The sequence below is a fragment of the Merops nubicus genome, unplaced genomic scaffold (genome assembly GCF_000691845.1).
Source record: "Merops nubicus isolate BGI_N331 unplaced genomic scaffold, ASM69184v1 scaffold8537, whole genome shotgun sequence".
Classification (NCBI taxonomy): domain Eukaryota; kingdom Metazoa; phylum Chordata; class Aves; order Coraciiformes; family Meropidae; genus Merops; species Merops nubicus.
Genome location: NW_008622248.1, coordinates 45,298 through 61,867, shown reverse-complemented (window position 1 = coordinate 61,867; position 16,570 = coordinate 45,298). Strand labels below are relative to the sequence as shown.

Genomic DNA, 16,570 nt, shown 5'->3' with positions numbered 1-16,570 from the left:
GGCAGTGACTCTAAACACAGCGTGTGGTCACTGCTGGGAGCAGAGACTGGCTGTGAAATCTGCCCTGAACTTCAGCCAGTGCAGTCACTCAGAAGAGACTGAGCTGAAAAGTGAAATCACTGACCAGAATTAGTTCTGTTCTAACTCAAACCAGGGCACCACCTTACCTTCACCCAGGCCATCATTTTCCAGGACTGCAAGGCAGGGATTTTGCACTTCCTCATTCCTGCAGCAAGAAGCTCAGGCCAAGAGAGTTACTGTGGATCTCCTGCAAAGCCTGAGGACTTCACCTTCTTACATTTTTCTGGGTAGGAGGACAATGCACTGTGGAAAGTTGACATGCTGGGCTGGCAGAGAGTTGACCACATCCCCATCAGTGTGCTGAAACCACCTGTGACACCGTTCAGTTTGATACGGGGCTCTGAGAAACCAAGCACTGCCCATAGGAAGGCTGTCTGGGTTAACCCTGGCAGGCAGCCAAGCCCCACACACCCACTTGCCCTCTCCCTCCCTGTGGGATGGGAAAGATAGTTGGGAAGGTAGAACTGTGAAAACTCATTGGTTGAGATAAAGACAATCCAATAGGTAAAGCCAAAAGTGAATGGCACACAGGGCTGTGCAGAGCTGCCCTGAACACAGGAACATGAAGTATATAGTGACAGACAAGGGTGGCTGTAGTGACTCCTGGGAGTTTCTCAGGGCACTGCAGACCATGCCACACACCCATGCTTCCAGGCACTGCAACCCATGCAGCTCAGTAAAGGTCACAGGGGAACATCACTATTGCTTCCTGGATTTTGGCTTTCTATTTGTTGGGAGAATTCACACATACCCATCTCTTTAGGAAGCTCTGGCTGAGGAACAAATACTCTGTTGAGGTCTTTATAGACCTCTCTGGAAAGGTTTCTCTGTGGAGCTCCGAAGTGATGCTGGCGAGCTCCTTCTCATTGAGACACAGCAATGGGCTTGGCCCAGGTTTTGGAGGAGACTCTTACAACATTCCTGGCCAGGGTGGACTTGGTGAAGTGTGGCTGGTGGGACTGGGCTCAGCAAGGTACAGCAAGTAATCCCCAGATACCCTTTGTTGCTTATACATGAGCCTCCTATCCATCTTCCTCCCAAGATCTGCTCTACCATCCTGAGCACTGCTCGTGCACCACAGCCGCATTTCAGGCTGATAGACCATCTTATACTGCAGCTGCCTGTCCTAGGTGCAAATGCATGGTGGGCTACCCAGAAGATGTGGTACCTGGCATGCACTGCCCTTGCCAACCCACTACCGGTGTGCAAGGAATCCTGCAGTGTTGAGCTTCAGACTCAGCTGGGAAGCACAATTTATAACCTGGAGAAAGATCCTTCTCCCATGGGTCCCATGACCATACCACAGGCTGATCAAGCCCAGCCTCGACTCATTTAAGAACTCTAGAAGATAAGCATCTTCATCTGAGCTATTCAATTTCTTCACAGTGAGCACAAGGAAACGAGAACCAGATCTGACCTCTGATAACCAGTGCAGGATGAGGTGAGAGGACCAAGTCCCTCATGGAGTATTAGGGAAACTCAAGGTGACTCACTCAGACCTCTGTGTCTCTCCAGGCTGCAGACCCTATGAACCCCACAGCTGCCTGGAAACAGGATTTGGGAAGTTTCAATGCCACCATGGGGGTAATGGGAACACAGTTGGCTGGTGATCCTCCCCTTTACCCCATTAGTACTAAACACTTCAGGCCAGCTCTGGTGAGTGGGGACCTCTTGAGAGGAGACAGTGTTTGTCAGGATGCTTATTACTTTGGAGAGTCACCTGAGTCAGAGGGTTTGTAGTGTTCCCAAAGGAGGGTCATGGTCCCTGCTGGGTACCTGGGTCTGGCCATGAGGTTGTAAGCTAACATTGTGTTAGGGTGGGAAAGTCTGGGGGTACTTGTCTGTGCCAAATCCACTGAGACCAAATCCTCTGCACATCTGCCATCTCCTCATCCCTCCTACCCAGGCTCCCTGCTGATACCCACAGTGAGCTCTGAGATGGCCCCAGGTGAAAAAGCCACCATACATGCATAGTGGGGAGCGGGAGGACACTGTGCACCTAAGCAGGAAGAGAAACAGCAAACATTAGAGGTGGGCAGGTCCTGTGCTGTGCAACAAAGCACCTCAGACTGGGTGGAGAGCATGTCTCAGCTCCATTGCCCCAGGCAACCAACAGAGCTCCTCAAGCTTCCTAGCTCCTCAGCCTTCCTAGCTCCCAAGCACTCAGCTGCTGCAGTCCTGAGTAATGCTCTGTGTGCCTGTCTCACCAAGGTAATGCCCACCCAGCCACCCCTCCCCATGCTTCCTGCTCTAGAAACACATCATCTCCCACCCACTCCATTCAGGACCATAAATGCAAACACCCCAAGGGTTGTGTTTGTCCCACCAGGCTCTGAAGACTCACTCTCCATACATGGAATGAACAAGCATCTGATACAGGCCTCCATTAGAGACTAGTCCAGGAATAATGATTTTTATTAGTAAATTTCTATGAAATATTCTACTTAAAGAGTCTCAACACTGTATTTTTACTGCTGACTACATTAAACACAGTGGATATTAACACAGTTTTCTATGTTTCTAAAATTTACCAGAATAGTAGCAAGAAACAGCTTATATCCACAACATCTCCTCATCTCCCAGCTTCTGACATTACACATAGGACAAAGAAACACTCAAGCATAGAAAAGAGTAAGATCTGAAGAATTTCACAGGTCACTGGACTACCTTTAGGATTTTGGAGAAGGTCACTGACTTTAAAACTATTTTGGATCAGGAAAGAAAAATAAAAATTAAATTTAGATTTGAGCTTAGCCCTCTCTGAGTGCAGAATATCTGGCTGTGGGTTGGGATCTTCCAGTGCCCCAGTGTAAGAATTACAGGATATGAAGTTACAGCAGCCAAGAATCTGGTCCATGTGTCGCCTCCCTGCAGGCTCTATTTAGGCTGTGTGCCCAGCACTCAGAGAGATAGAGCTTGGGTTCCATCTCAAGATACTATTTTTTAATGTCTAGGAAAGATATCATCAGGGATTTGAAGATACTCTGCTGGTGAGCCTAGGTCTGCAGCAGCAGTGCCACACCAGCAAGCACCCACTTGGAAGGGTTGTCTCTGGTTTTCAGGTTGAAAGTCCAGATGTACGTTGGCCCTCTTTGGCGTGTTTTGTACACAGGGCAGGGGTACACGCTGCGGTTGTCTTGTTTGTCAGAAGGAATGGCTTTGATGAAAATGACAGGCATGGCCGGCGTCAGCTCCTTGAGCCTGGCATCTGTGATTATCCCACCCTACAAAGGGAAGAACACAAAGTCTTAGTTAGATTTCCAAGATATCCATCAGCTGTACCCCAATACACTGGTCTTACTGGGGCAGCGCAAACATGGCTCCTGAGATCCAGGGGTGGATGAGTCTGAGGTAAGGAGGGTCTGGATCAAACACCTACCCTGTTTCATCAGAAGACCCCCTCAAGCACAGCTTATTCCAACGGTATAGACGCCTGCTCTCATTAGATGCTCTAATCCCCCCACACCTGAGCAGCACCTCACAGGGGAACAACATTCCTGGCTGTGTCCAGTCACATCATCCTCGTACAGCTCTTACTCAAGGTTTTGCCAGAACAGAACCACCTTGTGGGAAGCATTGCTTGTGCTAGTACCACCTGTGAAGACCTGAACAGGGCTCAGGATGGAGAACAACACTCATTTGAGAGGAGTCTAAAAGGCACCAAGTAAAAGTCCCACCATGCCACCAGAATCTGAGTGTGATTTGGGATACACTTATCCAGGCAATGAATGCATACAGTGCTTTGTGTGGCTCCAACAGGCACCACAGGCTTGTTTCTGCTCTCACAGGTGCTCACACCAGCAAGGGGGATTCAGAAGGACCATTCCTGAGGGAAAATCATAATTAACTAACAAGTCCACATTATCCTCTTCAAAGCAATGCTCTTGTTCAGCCAGCTGCTTGACTCAGGAGAAGGACAGTTCACTGTCAGGGCATGAAAACAAGGGCTTCTCTCTCCAACTTGTGTCTCTCTGGCAACTTCTGTTTCTCTTTCTGACAACAAAATGCCCAACACCTCAGTTGATTTCCAGGCAACTCTGCACAAATGCTTAACAAAGGCCAGAGGGACCAAATAAAAACAAATACAGCAATGGAAATAAAACTTCTCAGTACTAAAGAAAATGCCTCTCGCTGCAGCTTAGCTTCACATAGCATTATTATTTCAAATGCTCTTAGATCAGAGCTGTGGGATGAGGTTCAACTTCTCTGGTAAGTTATTTCCTTCTGCAAATGAGTGAAGAAGAGTAATCCTTCTCACAACGCACCTCACTTTAATTGTACTAAGGCCATCTGTTATACTAAGCTATGATAAATCCAATTCTGATTTATGATTTTGTATTTCCAGCGTGCTGAACAAACATTAAATAATTCTTATAATACCTTGCAAAGAAGATATTTATCAAACGTTATTATTATGCACTCCATCTAAACCCACATCTTTCATTCATGAGGCTGGATTTTGATCAGATCTTTTTTTTTTCTTTTTTTTTTTTTTTTTAATTGCTGACAATTCTTTAAATCAACTTTCCAAGATAGATTCAACCTATTTCTGGGTTAACAAGAGTTGAAATCATCCAGAGGTCTGAAATCTTCCTTTTATAGAACATACAGTTTCGTTATGTCTGGGCTGATTTGCATTTGCATTTTTTACTGCTCTCATCATCAGAAATTAATTCTGCTCTAGAAGCAATTTTCCCTAGCTGCTGGCACAGCACACCTGGTAAAAGCCACCGTTCTGTGCTCAGAGAGCTGAGGCCTCAGATCCTAAAAGAGAAATTTCTATTGCTGAGTCGTTTAGGAGTTGAGATACAGAAAGAAAAGGGTTTGCCAAGTTACTAATTTTTCAAACTAACCATAAATAAGAGACTGGTTGTTCACAGCATAATTTGCAAAACTCCATGGCTGCATTGTATGTTTATCACTGGAGACCTCAGCTTGAGCCACATCCTGCTCTCTGATAGCTCACAATTTGTGATGGGCATTATTTATGGTTGACATCTGCAGTAAATGGCTCCACATGTCCCAGCTCAGCCCTCTGGGAAAAATTTCCAACTGTGAAACTGAAGAGACATGACGTACCTGGTGCCTCTGCAGAAGAACATGGCAAGGTGTGATCTGCAAGTTGCAGCACTGGCACTGAGCTGGTACTACTGTACCCTGGGCTGGGTACACACCAATGTTGTTTTCATCTGCATTTGCTTCTGGGACCATCTCAGGTAAAAGTGAGTGGTGTGCAATTGTTCCCAAAGATATCGAGCTACTTGAACAGTAAATGTGAGTGTTCCTTGCCATGCAGATCTGTCCTTTTAAGCCTCTTCACTGTTTTAAGATTGGTGCTTCGCATAGGACTACCTTTCAAAAGGACTCAGAAACCATAGCTGGTGTGGCTTGAAGGAGGCACGATACCCCCAGCACACTGTGCATTGACTGTGCATCTCTTCCAAGGGCAACTTGGTGTGCTGTCTACATCCAGCAAAGCTTCATGTGGCACATGTGATGCAAAACCCACCTCTCCCCTTGTCCTGTCATGCTCTTGTAGGCTCGGTGAGCAGCATGAAGGCTTGGCATCAAACTCTACATTGCTGGCAGCAAGAAAGCCAGGAGTCAGTCAGTGATCTCCCACAGCTTGAGATAAAATGTCTCATGGTGTCACCAGTCAAACCATCTCTCACTGAACCCCACTGACTTTAACAACAGTACAACAACAGATCAGCTGGACCCAAAATAACCTGCATGGTTTCACTTCTTCTAATAGCTGCTTGCTGTTTTGTAATGAACATTTTATAAATTTATGATACCCAGGGGCAAACAATAAAAGTTTAAATAAATAGGAAAATGTAAGTAGCAAAACACAGAGGGACTTTTTCCTTTTCTGGAGGCACAACCTAAATATGAAATATTCTTTTAAAAGTGCAGGTGTTCCCCAAGGAACTTCTAAACATGACCTGCTGTTCTTATCAGAGGATTAATTTGGAAGGCGTATACAGCCCAAAAGAAATCTGTGCCTTTTTTTAAAGGCTGCATCCATTAATATATCCTGGTGCTCACTGATTACAGGTAAAATGAATAGTTCCACTAGGTGGAAATGATATTTCAGTGCAAGCAGCAACACATGAAAATATTCTTTTTCTTTCTGAAATAAACTTAAGCATGATATTCAAAGATTATGAATGGTTCTATAAACGTAACTGCTCAGTATCCTTCAATCACAAGGAAAATGTAACCAGAAAAACACATTTACTGAAGTCTGGATGGTCTCTAAAGACAAATCTCATTGCTGAAGGCAATCATCCATGCAAGTTATTGGAGGAATGCAGAAGGGTGAAGCCATGAGTTACCCAAAATAGTTCTGACTTTGTACCACCAAAACTTCTCACCCTTCACTTCCCCCATGATCTGGGGATGGGTACAACCTAGGCAGAACTCATTTGACCATTATACTTTCTAGCTGCGGTGGTAAAGATGGTAAAAGCAAATAAAACATCAGTCACTGGAATTTGCACTAATGGAGAATTCGATAGGCAAGACCAGGAATTTTTAAAATTTTCTCTGCACTGCTGTGTCCAGCTGATTTGGATCAGGTTCAGATGTCAGGTTTTGAGGGGAACTGAAATCCAGAGCTGCCTGCAGCAAGGGGCCGTGATCTCCAAGAGCTGCAAGGGGGTTTGCATAGCAGCCACACCAAAGGCTTAGGCAAGGGAACAGGTAGGGAACTGTAGGACCAGGGCTTGAGAAAGAGACTGGGCTGCTCTCTGTTCTGCTACTCTGACTTATCTGCTACTTCTGACAATAGCAGAATCAAACCATGGGGAGACCTGACCTTATACCCACATGAGATCTTTACTGCAATCTTCTGACAGAGGCTTTGCCAATCCTCTTGACTGTCTGTGGCTTTCCAGACCCAAGGTGCACATCAACCCATTTCCAGAGTGCAAACAGCCTGGAGCTTTGACCTCCCCAAGGATTTCTGATCAAATGTATTGGATGCCCTCAGGAAGTGAGTTCAAAGCTTTGCCTCATTTCCTGTCCTTCACGGGAAACTATTTCAGAAAGGGAGCTGAAAAATAAGTGGAGAATCAGATCTGGATCTCAAGGTCAGGCTGGAATATGCTAACAGGTGTGGCCTCTCTCCTCAGCATCCTACCACCAACCCCCACAACAGACTAAGGAGGATCTTCAAGGTTAAGACTCTGAAGAGCTGTGAAATAAAAGCCTCTTCTTGTGAGAGGCTAATCTTGACACAGATAAGTAAGTTCTGGGTCACCCACTTTGATCAGCCTTCACTCTCCCACAGATCACTGGCAGCAGGAGCATCGTGCTGGCTGCCCAGAGGAAGAGCTGCATGACTCACTGTCACTTAATTCTCACACGCAGCACAAACTGGGAGTCACGGCACCAGGGGCCAGGCAGCTCGGAGGACCAAGCCCAGTGGGGATTTGTCAGCCTAATGGCTCTCGCTCTGCAGACTGCACTCCTAACATCTGACAACTGTCAGAAGGAATGACAGGGACAACCGTACTCCTCTGGGATGCTGTTCTGAGAGGTGTGCTGTGAGAGGAGTGTTGACAGCAGGGAACAGCAAATGTACAAGCTTCCCTTCAGCTGCCCGGCTGGTGGGTACAGTTCTCACCACGGCTGCCCTGAGGCTGGCTGTGCTATAGCTGAAAAGTATTGGGCCATGTCCAGAAGGGGAAAGGAGAAGAGCAAGGGTCACCCTCCAGTGTTCTGCTTGTCCAGGATCAGACTACCCCCCATTCTCCCCATGCTGTCATCAGCCTGAGTCCACACTGACCATACAGGGCAGACCTTCATGAAAGCTTTAACTGGCACCCTAGGGGGATGGCTAAAGGATGTGATTAATTTTTGGTGATAAATTCTGTCTACGCAGATGACATCCTGCAGCAGTGGAAGGACAGTGGTCTGGCTTGGGCACATCCTGCCTGTGGGAATGTGAAGATGTAGGAAATCAGAGACCTCCCCTTTCTCCCCACTGCTGCTAAACAGGCAGCAGAGCGGTGACAGTGCAGAAGTCTGCCACGTCACGTCTGGAGGCAGCAGTGGAACCACAACCATGCAAAGGTGCAGGGACAATACAGCCCTGAGAGGACCCCGTGTTTCCTCCCCGGAGTGACACCATAAGAACTGACCACAGCTCAGTTAACGTACACTGAGGCTGAGATTCACCTTGCAAAAACTAGATGCATCAGCCCGAGATGGCCACTCTGAACTCCCTTCACAGCCACAGAACAGACAGCTCCAAGGAGTGATTCACCTGACCACCTCAGGCACCCACTCTAGGCTGGAGAGGAGCAGCCCATCTTTCACATCTTTCCCATTCCTGAAGCAGCGGCTCAGGTGACTATTTTAGCTGAGCACCTGTCTGAGCTGAGCAGTTCCCCAGAGTACAGTTCCAAGCAAGAAGGCCATAAGATCCATGGCTTCTGCCTCACACAAGAGCCTTGGGGAGCTCACCTGCACATCCCAGCGCGCACCCTCCATGAACAACCCGTGGACATATGCCCCTTCCCGAGGAGGACTGGCAAAGTCTTCTCTGCTCTTTTTTGTCACATCGCACTGCAAGGTCATCTTGTCCAAAGGCCACTCGTTCTTCCGGGCTGTGGACTGCATGATGGCTGTCAGGAAAGACTGGGGATTGAAGAAGCCAGCAAGCCACACTGTGGAGGGTAAGGAAAAGTCTCCTGTCCAGGCTTCCAGCTCCTTGATGCGAGTGAGGAGGTCAGCAAACCATGTGCCCAGGCTGGCTGTGGAAGGGTAAGCCTTCTTTATCCAGGACTCAGGCACCATGTCCAAGAAGAGGGCATTCTGCAAATTCTCCATGTCACTTGTCATGGTCAGTTCTCCCTGAGTGAGAAAGGGCATAATTAGCATTGACAGCTGCTTAGCCCAAACAAAGCCTGCTTGAAAGCAGAAGCTGAGCTAGGAAATGCTGAAGAGTGTGACACTCTACTGGTGTTCCCATTTCTTCATCAGTTTTGGCTTTTAATGAATACCTTCTATTGCATATTCCTGCACCCTCATCTTCCCTACTGTATAAATACTACTTGGAGAAAACACTGTGTGACAGAGTGACAGTGAGCATGGGTGTCCCTCAGCTGTCCCAGTCTTTTTTCTGTTTTTTCTCATTGACCAAGGATCTTTACAAGGCAGATTTTCAGAGGTTCAAAGATGTTCTCACTTGTGCTTCCAGGGCAGGACATTGATGATCTACTCTACAACTCTCCAAATGGTTGTTATGTCAAGTCCTACACCCCTCCTCTCCTCCACTTTCCCTCACTCCCTTCCTCCTTTATTACTTTGCAGTGCAAGTCTTTCTTTTTTGACTTCACTTGTTGTCTGCAAATGTTATCACAGTTTCTTTCACAGCAGGGAAACACACAACAAATTAGGATATGATTCAGCCAAGTGAGATACAGAGAGAGGATTTACTTTTCCTTTATCCATCAATTAATTGTTTTTAAAGCTTTTAGAAACCTCTATCACTTTTGCCCAAGCAGGATAAGAGCTGGAACACCACTGCATGGCCCAAAAGGATTCTGTACAGTAATAACAGCATCCCTCTGGAACTCCTGGTACTCTTCAGTGGGTTCCCAGTGTCTGCTGGTCTACAATAAAGAAAATTCCTGTGGTATCCAGCTGAAATTACATTGAATGTAAGTGAGAGATGCCTGATCTGATCCTGGAGGACAAGCAGCTGACCACAAGTCAGTAAAGTGCCCCTGCAGCAAAGGCCATCAGTGCTCTGGGCTGCATTAGGAGGAGCACTGCCAGCAAGCAGCACTGCTCAGCACTGGTGAGGCCACATCTGGCTTGCTGGGGATTGTTCAGCCTCAAGAAGAAATGGCTCAGGGGGGATCTTTTCAAAACTTAAAAATACAGAATCATAGAATCCTTTGAATGGGATGGGACCTCCAAAGGTCATCTAATCCAACCCCCCTGCAGTAAGCAGGGACATGCCCTACTAGAGCAGGTTGCTCAGAGCCCCATCAAGCCTGACCTTGAATGTCTCCAGGGATAGGGCCTCCAACACCTCTCTGGGCAGTCTGGTCCAGTGATCAACCACCTGATATCTAATGGTAGGAAGCAAAGACGGTGAAGCCATACACTTCTGTGTGGTGTCCAGGGACAGGACAAGAGGCAATGGGAACAATGGTCTTGGGCAACCTGTTCTACCCAACGCTGCTTTGAGTACAGGGTTGGACTAGACAATCTCCAGAATAACGAATGTGTGATTCTGGGACACTCAAGCCAAGCAGCCTGCAAAGACAAGAACTTGCAGTGCAGGCTCAGCTTCTACTTGTACGTAACGCCTTTCACAACTGAAACCTTCGCGTGCCCCATGCTGAGCTAGAGGGGTACAACACACCATAGTGGTTTGGGGACCTATAGCTGATGTTGATCACTGGTTTGCATTATAAATACTTTTTTTCTTATCATTTTGCCAAAATTGATCTGACTTACAATTGCTCTTTGCCTCAGGCTGAGCATTTTTGGAATGATTAACTGAAATCAGTCGAGCCATTGCTGAGAATGAGGGTGAGGGAATTGGGTCAGTCTATTCACATTAAAAAATTCGAACTGTTCTTTCACAGGACTTTAGTGCCTCCAGCCAAGAGGTCAGCAGAGGTGCCCTTTACTGAGGCCACAAAAATCTATAAAGCTTTAGCCAAAGCTGAAATCCACTTAAAGCAATCCCAACACGTTTAGCAACGCTTGTCAGAGTCCAGCAGCTAAAAATCTTTGCAGTTTGTTCCTATGCTGACCATGCCCCGCAGAGCTCCGATCTGCAGATCACACTGACAGGCTACAGCAGGAGGAGATCACAGCTGGACACCCAACCCGACCACGGGAGAGCAGTAACGAGTGCCCCTCTTGGTGGCATCTGGGACTAACAAGTGGAAGCAGGCTCAGCACTGAGAAATCAAGACAGGGTAAACCAGGGGCTTGGGTTAGCAGGATTTTCTCGATGGAATTCTATTTGCAAAGAAACCAGAGGCTGCTGAGGTTGCAAACGCAACACTCAGAGCTACTGGGTGACAGCTGAAACAACGGGCTTGAATAGGCTGAGGATGCTGGTGCTGTTCAGCCTGGAGAAGAGAAGACTTCGGGGGACCTTTGGCCTTCCAGCACTGGAAGGGAATCTACAGGAAGGCTGGAGAGAGACTTTTCACAAGAGTATACAATGACAGGACAAGGGGAAATGGTTTTAAACTGAAGGAGAGCAGGTTTGCCTTATGGAGACCCGCTGAGGGAACTGAGGTTGTTTAGTCTGGAGGAGACTGAGAGGTGACCTTATTGCACTCTACAACTGCTTAAAAGGAGGTTGTAATGAGGCTGATTACTGATGCAAGGACAAGAGGAAATGGCCTCAAGTTGTGCCAGGGAAGGTTTGATTAGATATTAGGAATAGTTTCTTCGCTGAGAGAGTGGTTAGACACTGGAATGGGCTGCCCAGGGAGGTGGTGGAGTCACAATCCCTGGAGTGTTCAAAAAACTAGTAGGTGTAGCACTTGAGGCTATGGTCTACTGGTTAGGGAAATGTTTGGAGGAAGGCTGGCCTTGATGATCCTAGAGGTCCTTTCTAACCACAATGATTCTGTGATTTGAAGATTCTATGATATGGACTAGATCTTAGGAAGAATTTCATCAGCCTGAGGGTGGCGAGACTCTGGACTAGATTGCCCAGAGAGGCTGTGGATGTCCCTCCCTGGAGGTGTTCAGGGCCAGGCTGGATGAGGCCTTGAGCAACCTGGTCTAGTTGAGAGGTGTCCCTGCCCATGGCAGGGAGGTTGGATGAGATGATCTCTGGGGTCCCTTCCAACCTCAGCCACTCCATGATTCTATGAATACACATCTGCCCCACACACTGTGTCTTACCTAAGGAAAGAAGAGTGCCAGCTGGATTTGAGTACTGGAGAAGTCCACTCTAGCACTTCTGGCTTTTTAGCACTCAACTTACAACCCTTATTTTGTTGTTTGCTTGGATTTTTTTTTTTCTTTCTTTTAGTTTTGTTCCTGTTAAAGTTACTAAACATCCACAATACTACTCATTTTCCCAGGCAATAAGCAAGGGCAGTACTTCATGAGGATGAGTCTCCCCAGCACCTACCAATTCAAATCCAAGCTGAGAGCACTTTTGTACTGCTGCCATGCCTGGAAGCCCTGGGACCTGCCTTCTGAGTTGCCCCACTCAGAGATCTGTGGTTTCTCATCCAGAAATCCCTCCCTGGGAAATATTCATCTCTCATCAGGATGAGCTGATACAAGGCATTACTAAACCTCTGCTCCAAGGATTACTTAGTAAGAGTAGTAAGCTTTTAAAGGCAGCAAGCATCTGAACCTGCTGAGTCTCCCAAGGAGAACAGATTTCTGGTGGATAGTAAAAATCATGTGTACAAAGGTTTTAAAAGGGTCTTTATTTTAACACTTTTGAAGCAAAAAGCAACAAATAAGGTTAAATGAAAAGGTGGAAGCAGGACTACGTGCAATTAATCCTAAAAGAGGAGGAGCAACTGTAATCATCTTTGAAAATATACATCACCTTCTGTCATCCCATGTGAGAAGGGAGCAGGTCAGGTCTGGGAGACCAGACCTGCAAGTAAACCAGCCCATTGTTTCCATTCAATGATTTTATATTTGGAGGTAATTTCAAAATTATGAGTTACCTTGTAGATGTTCTTTTGGGTAATTCCAAGCACAAGGCTCAAAGACAGATGAAAGGGGTCTCATTTTGGTATTTGCCATGAAGTGACAAAGAAATACAGAGGCAGGGCATGCCCCATGCATTGACCCTCAGGTATCTGAGTTGATTCACTTTATCTGTGATGCACTTTAAGACAATGTATGGACCCACCATTAAAGCTCACACAACAGAAAAGTGTGGAGGGGTCTAATCAGAGGAACTGGCAATGAGCTTCATGTGGCTGTCAAAATGATTTGACTTCACCAGGGTGCAGTTGTCATGGCTTTGTTATTCAGTAACTTCTGCTGGCAAACAAACTTTGAAGTATCATTGTGGCTCTTTCTTCGTTCATACCATGGGGGTCACAACCTGCCATCTCAGGAGACCCAAGATGCTGAGAGGACCTATCCCACAGGCTGGTCTCTGGCTAAAGCCATGGGAAGGCCATGCAGGAAGAAAAAAAGTCTGACAGGCAAAGTACTGCACTGGTCATAGGAGGACACTGAGAACCACAGGACCTTCTAATATTCTAATATCAGATGTATTTTGTACTCCTGGAAAGGTTTCAAAGTGGCTAAAAACACTGCAAAATTTTTTCAGGTAGTTAAATGGATTTAAAGACACAACCCTCAGGATCATACACCATGTCTAGTTTTACTTTCAGGGAACGAATTAGCACATGTCATTCTCAGGAAGGCTTAAGAAAAGCAACCTTTAAAGCCTGCACACACAAGCATACCTGTTGGAATCCCCTGTGAGGCTTCAAAGCATCTATAGCAGCTATCTCATATAGTTGTCCAAACACAGTTATGCATAAATTTACATTTCAGATGCTGAACATGAAGGTGCGTCAGGAATGATTCAAGTTGCTCTTTTTTTCCAAAGTACTGGCAGTAATTTTCATTAAAGACACTCTTGAAGGAAACCCTAATCAGCCTCCAGACATTCCCTCAAGATGATCAGACTATCGTCACAAACTGGTTTCTCAGTTCAGGTTATTTTCGCTTTATACCAATATCAAGCTACCCTTACACTATTTGGTCTTACTCCATTCTTTCATAATATTTATTATTCTCATTTTGGAAGCTTCTCCTTCACTGAAGTTACTTGCAAAAACTGCCCTGGTTCAACATTAGTATGCAAGTGTTTCAGCCCAGCTTCTGGTTTCGCTGAAGTCATCCAGAACAAAGGGCTTTCAAAGGCAACATGCCAGTTATTTTTGATGGCTACCAGTCTATTGCAATGTCTCTTCCTCTTAATGGGATGTCTCCTATTTTTGGACCAAACAATCACTTTCTGCTACACAGGCATAATGAATTATTCAAAAATTCAAATTAGGTACAACATTTCCAGATCGCCTTATTTTAGCAGATAGTTAAAAACAATCAGACTTGCTTCCTTTGTGTTTTATTTATTCTGTTCTGAGATCTGTGGTCCCTGTTAGGTAAACTCTCCTCCTCTGAGTGCTGTCAGTAAAGATCTCCAATCCCAGAGATTAGCCTGCAATAACAGCTCCCATAGGAGCCGCTTTCAGAAGGAACACCTAAAGAATTATTTATCTCCCAAACTGAGCATAAGACCCAGCTGTCAAGTCAGGACAGCAACACTGCGTACAGAAAGAGCCAAGAGCAGGACCAAGGGTCCCCTGGCCGTTGGGCGGTGCCCAAGGCATGGGAAGGCCCCTTGGGGGATGCTGGACAGTGGTGTGGGTCATGAGTGACATCTAGCTCAGCTCTGCAGAGAACCACATGCAGCCTCTGCTAGCAGGGACAGAGATGCCCACTGGTGGTATCTCAGACCCTCCAAATTCATCTCTTCAGCACACATAAGATGAAGAAATGCTAACACAGATAGACACTGCTACTCGTCTGCTCTTCAGCAGTCCTTCAGTCCCGGCCCTGTGGTGCCTCTGAATCACATTGCAGGTACTGAGGTTGTTGGGATCAACCCAGGCAGTCATTTGAGGTGCCTTTTCTACAGGTACCTCTCCTTCCTGTCATGATTTGTGGCAGGTTTGGAGAGAAATTAGCACCCTCTGCTGTTGCCTGATTTCTGTGGTTCGTTTTGTCTGTGGTTTATTTCAGCCCATGGAACCACCCATTCTCCCTACCAATATTAAACAGCTTATTCTTCTCCACATTAAATGTAGTTGCTATACATTGTCCCAGTTACAATTATACCTTGTTTGGTGCTCCAGGATTGAAACATTAAATCACTTCTGTTTACCTGTCTCAGGAAAACAGAGTTTTCAATTTCACTGCCTCATGCTCAAAAACAAAGGAAATCAGTTTATAATATTTGACTACATAAGTATCAACCTCTTTGAAAAGGCTGCTGGGTGCACAGTGTGCAGCGCAACGCGGCTGGGATCCAAAAGCAACCAAGTCCTATCCCTGCAGAGCTGCAGCTCCCTAAAATCCCAGAGCCAACCTCAGCACCTCTGTGTGCACGTGGCAGGCGTGTCCTTTGAAGATCTCTCTTCTAAGCTGTCCTGAGGAGAGGCTTGGGCTTGTCATTCAGTCTCCAGACAGGTCCTCCTTGCTCACCCACCACCTCTGTCTGCTCAAGGGGTCATACAAAGGAGTTGCAGTTCCTTCAGGTGTGATGGTTCCCATGCTACGCAAAGTATTTTTGCAAGCTGAGCACTTTGGTGAAGCAGGGTGACAACCTGTCATTCAGGAAGTGGTGGGACAGGGAACGCCCAGTGACTGATGTCCTTTACTGCTGCCTCACACAATGACATCATCCAGTTGCCAACACTGACAGCTTTGTGTCTGTGATGCAGGGAAAGCGTCAGGGTAGCGCTGAAGCCACCAGCTTCGTGTTGCAAGCTCCTGGCAGCATTCCTCTGCAGCACTGAGGCCTTGCCAAGGGATGTACAGCACTTGGCTATGGTGAAGAGCCTTTTGGGGTAACAGGGTTAAGGGGAAGTGTTGCTACAGGGCACCAGGGCTGACTGAGCAGGCCCTCACTCACTGGAAGTGCAGCCTGACCTGTGCTGGTTTATCCCCAACCTGTAGCCTTTTATATTTTACCCCAACAACTGCTTGGGAGGGGATTCAGTAGATGACTTCCCCTCCCAGTGGATGCAGCCTGACAGCAAAGCCCTCTGGCACATCCGGCTGAACCCAGATATTTGCATCCTACCTGGTGTGTCCTGCCAGCTCCAGGGCTCCTCACTGTTATCCATAAGCCATGACTAAAGCCACCACTGGGAGAGACAAAAACATCACCGTCCTGGAGCAGAGGCTAATTTCTTACCAGGGTGGAAAAGCAACTGAGGGTAGAGCAATCATGGACAGTATCTCCATAAGGAAGGTCTGCTCTTATCTTCCTCCATTAGCCAATGACTCAGTTGGCAAGGGGAGTTGTGTGTCTTCCAAATCCTTTGAGTTTTTAGGCTTTTTATCTTATAGCTCTGAACATTTTGTGTCCTGACAACTTTCCTTTGATTTCAGCTCAGCATGTACCTTTAATGGCACTTTGTTACAAGTTCCCCCTAGTACCTGGGCATTTTGTGAAAAGATGTGAACTTCTGGCTTACCTTTAAATAGGCCACATCTCAATTTCTGAGAGACCTATTGTTGCTGTGCTACAATATCAGGTGGAAAGAAGTCTGTTCCCCATAAGCAGTCACTGCTAGATGTCTCTTTAACCTCTCCCAGTGCCTGCACTCGTGGCCTATGGACAATGTGTCATTTGGAATCCATCTGTGAACCTTTTCCCAGGAAGTCAAGTTGGTTTTGCAGCCAGCAGCGCTGACTATAGAGTGTGTGACCCCTTTTATTC

At 46.6% G+C, this 16,570-nt stretch overlaps 1 protein-coding gene across 1 annotated transcript in view; it reads right to left on the bottom strand.

Moving 5' to 3' along the window:
• Positions 1-3,035: 3,035 nt before the first annotated feature.
• The window catches only part of LOC103777165 (dynein heavy chain 9, axonemal-like), a 54,202-nt gene continuing 40,667 nt past the window's right edge, over positions 3,036-16,570 (bottom strand). The window contains exons 10-11 of the mRNA XM_008944707.1: positions 8,554-8,943; positions 3,036-3,305 (exon numbers count right to left, since the gene is read on the bottom strand). Of these exons, the coding sequence (XP_008942955.1) occupies positions 3,078-3,305; positions 8,554-8,943 (618 nt within the window). The 3' untranslated portion in view covers positions 3,036-3,077. The remainder of the gene's footprint in view (positions 3,306-8,553; positions 8,944-16,570) is intronic.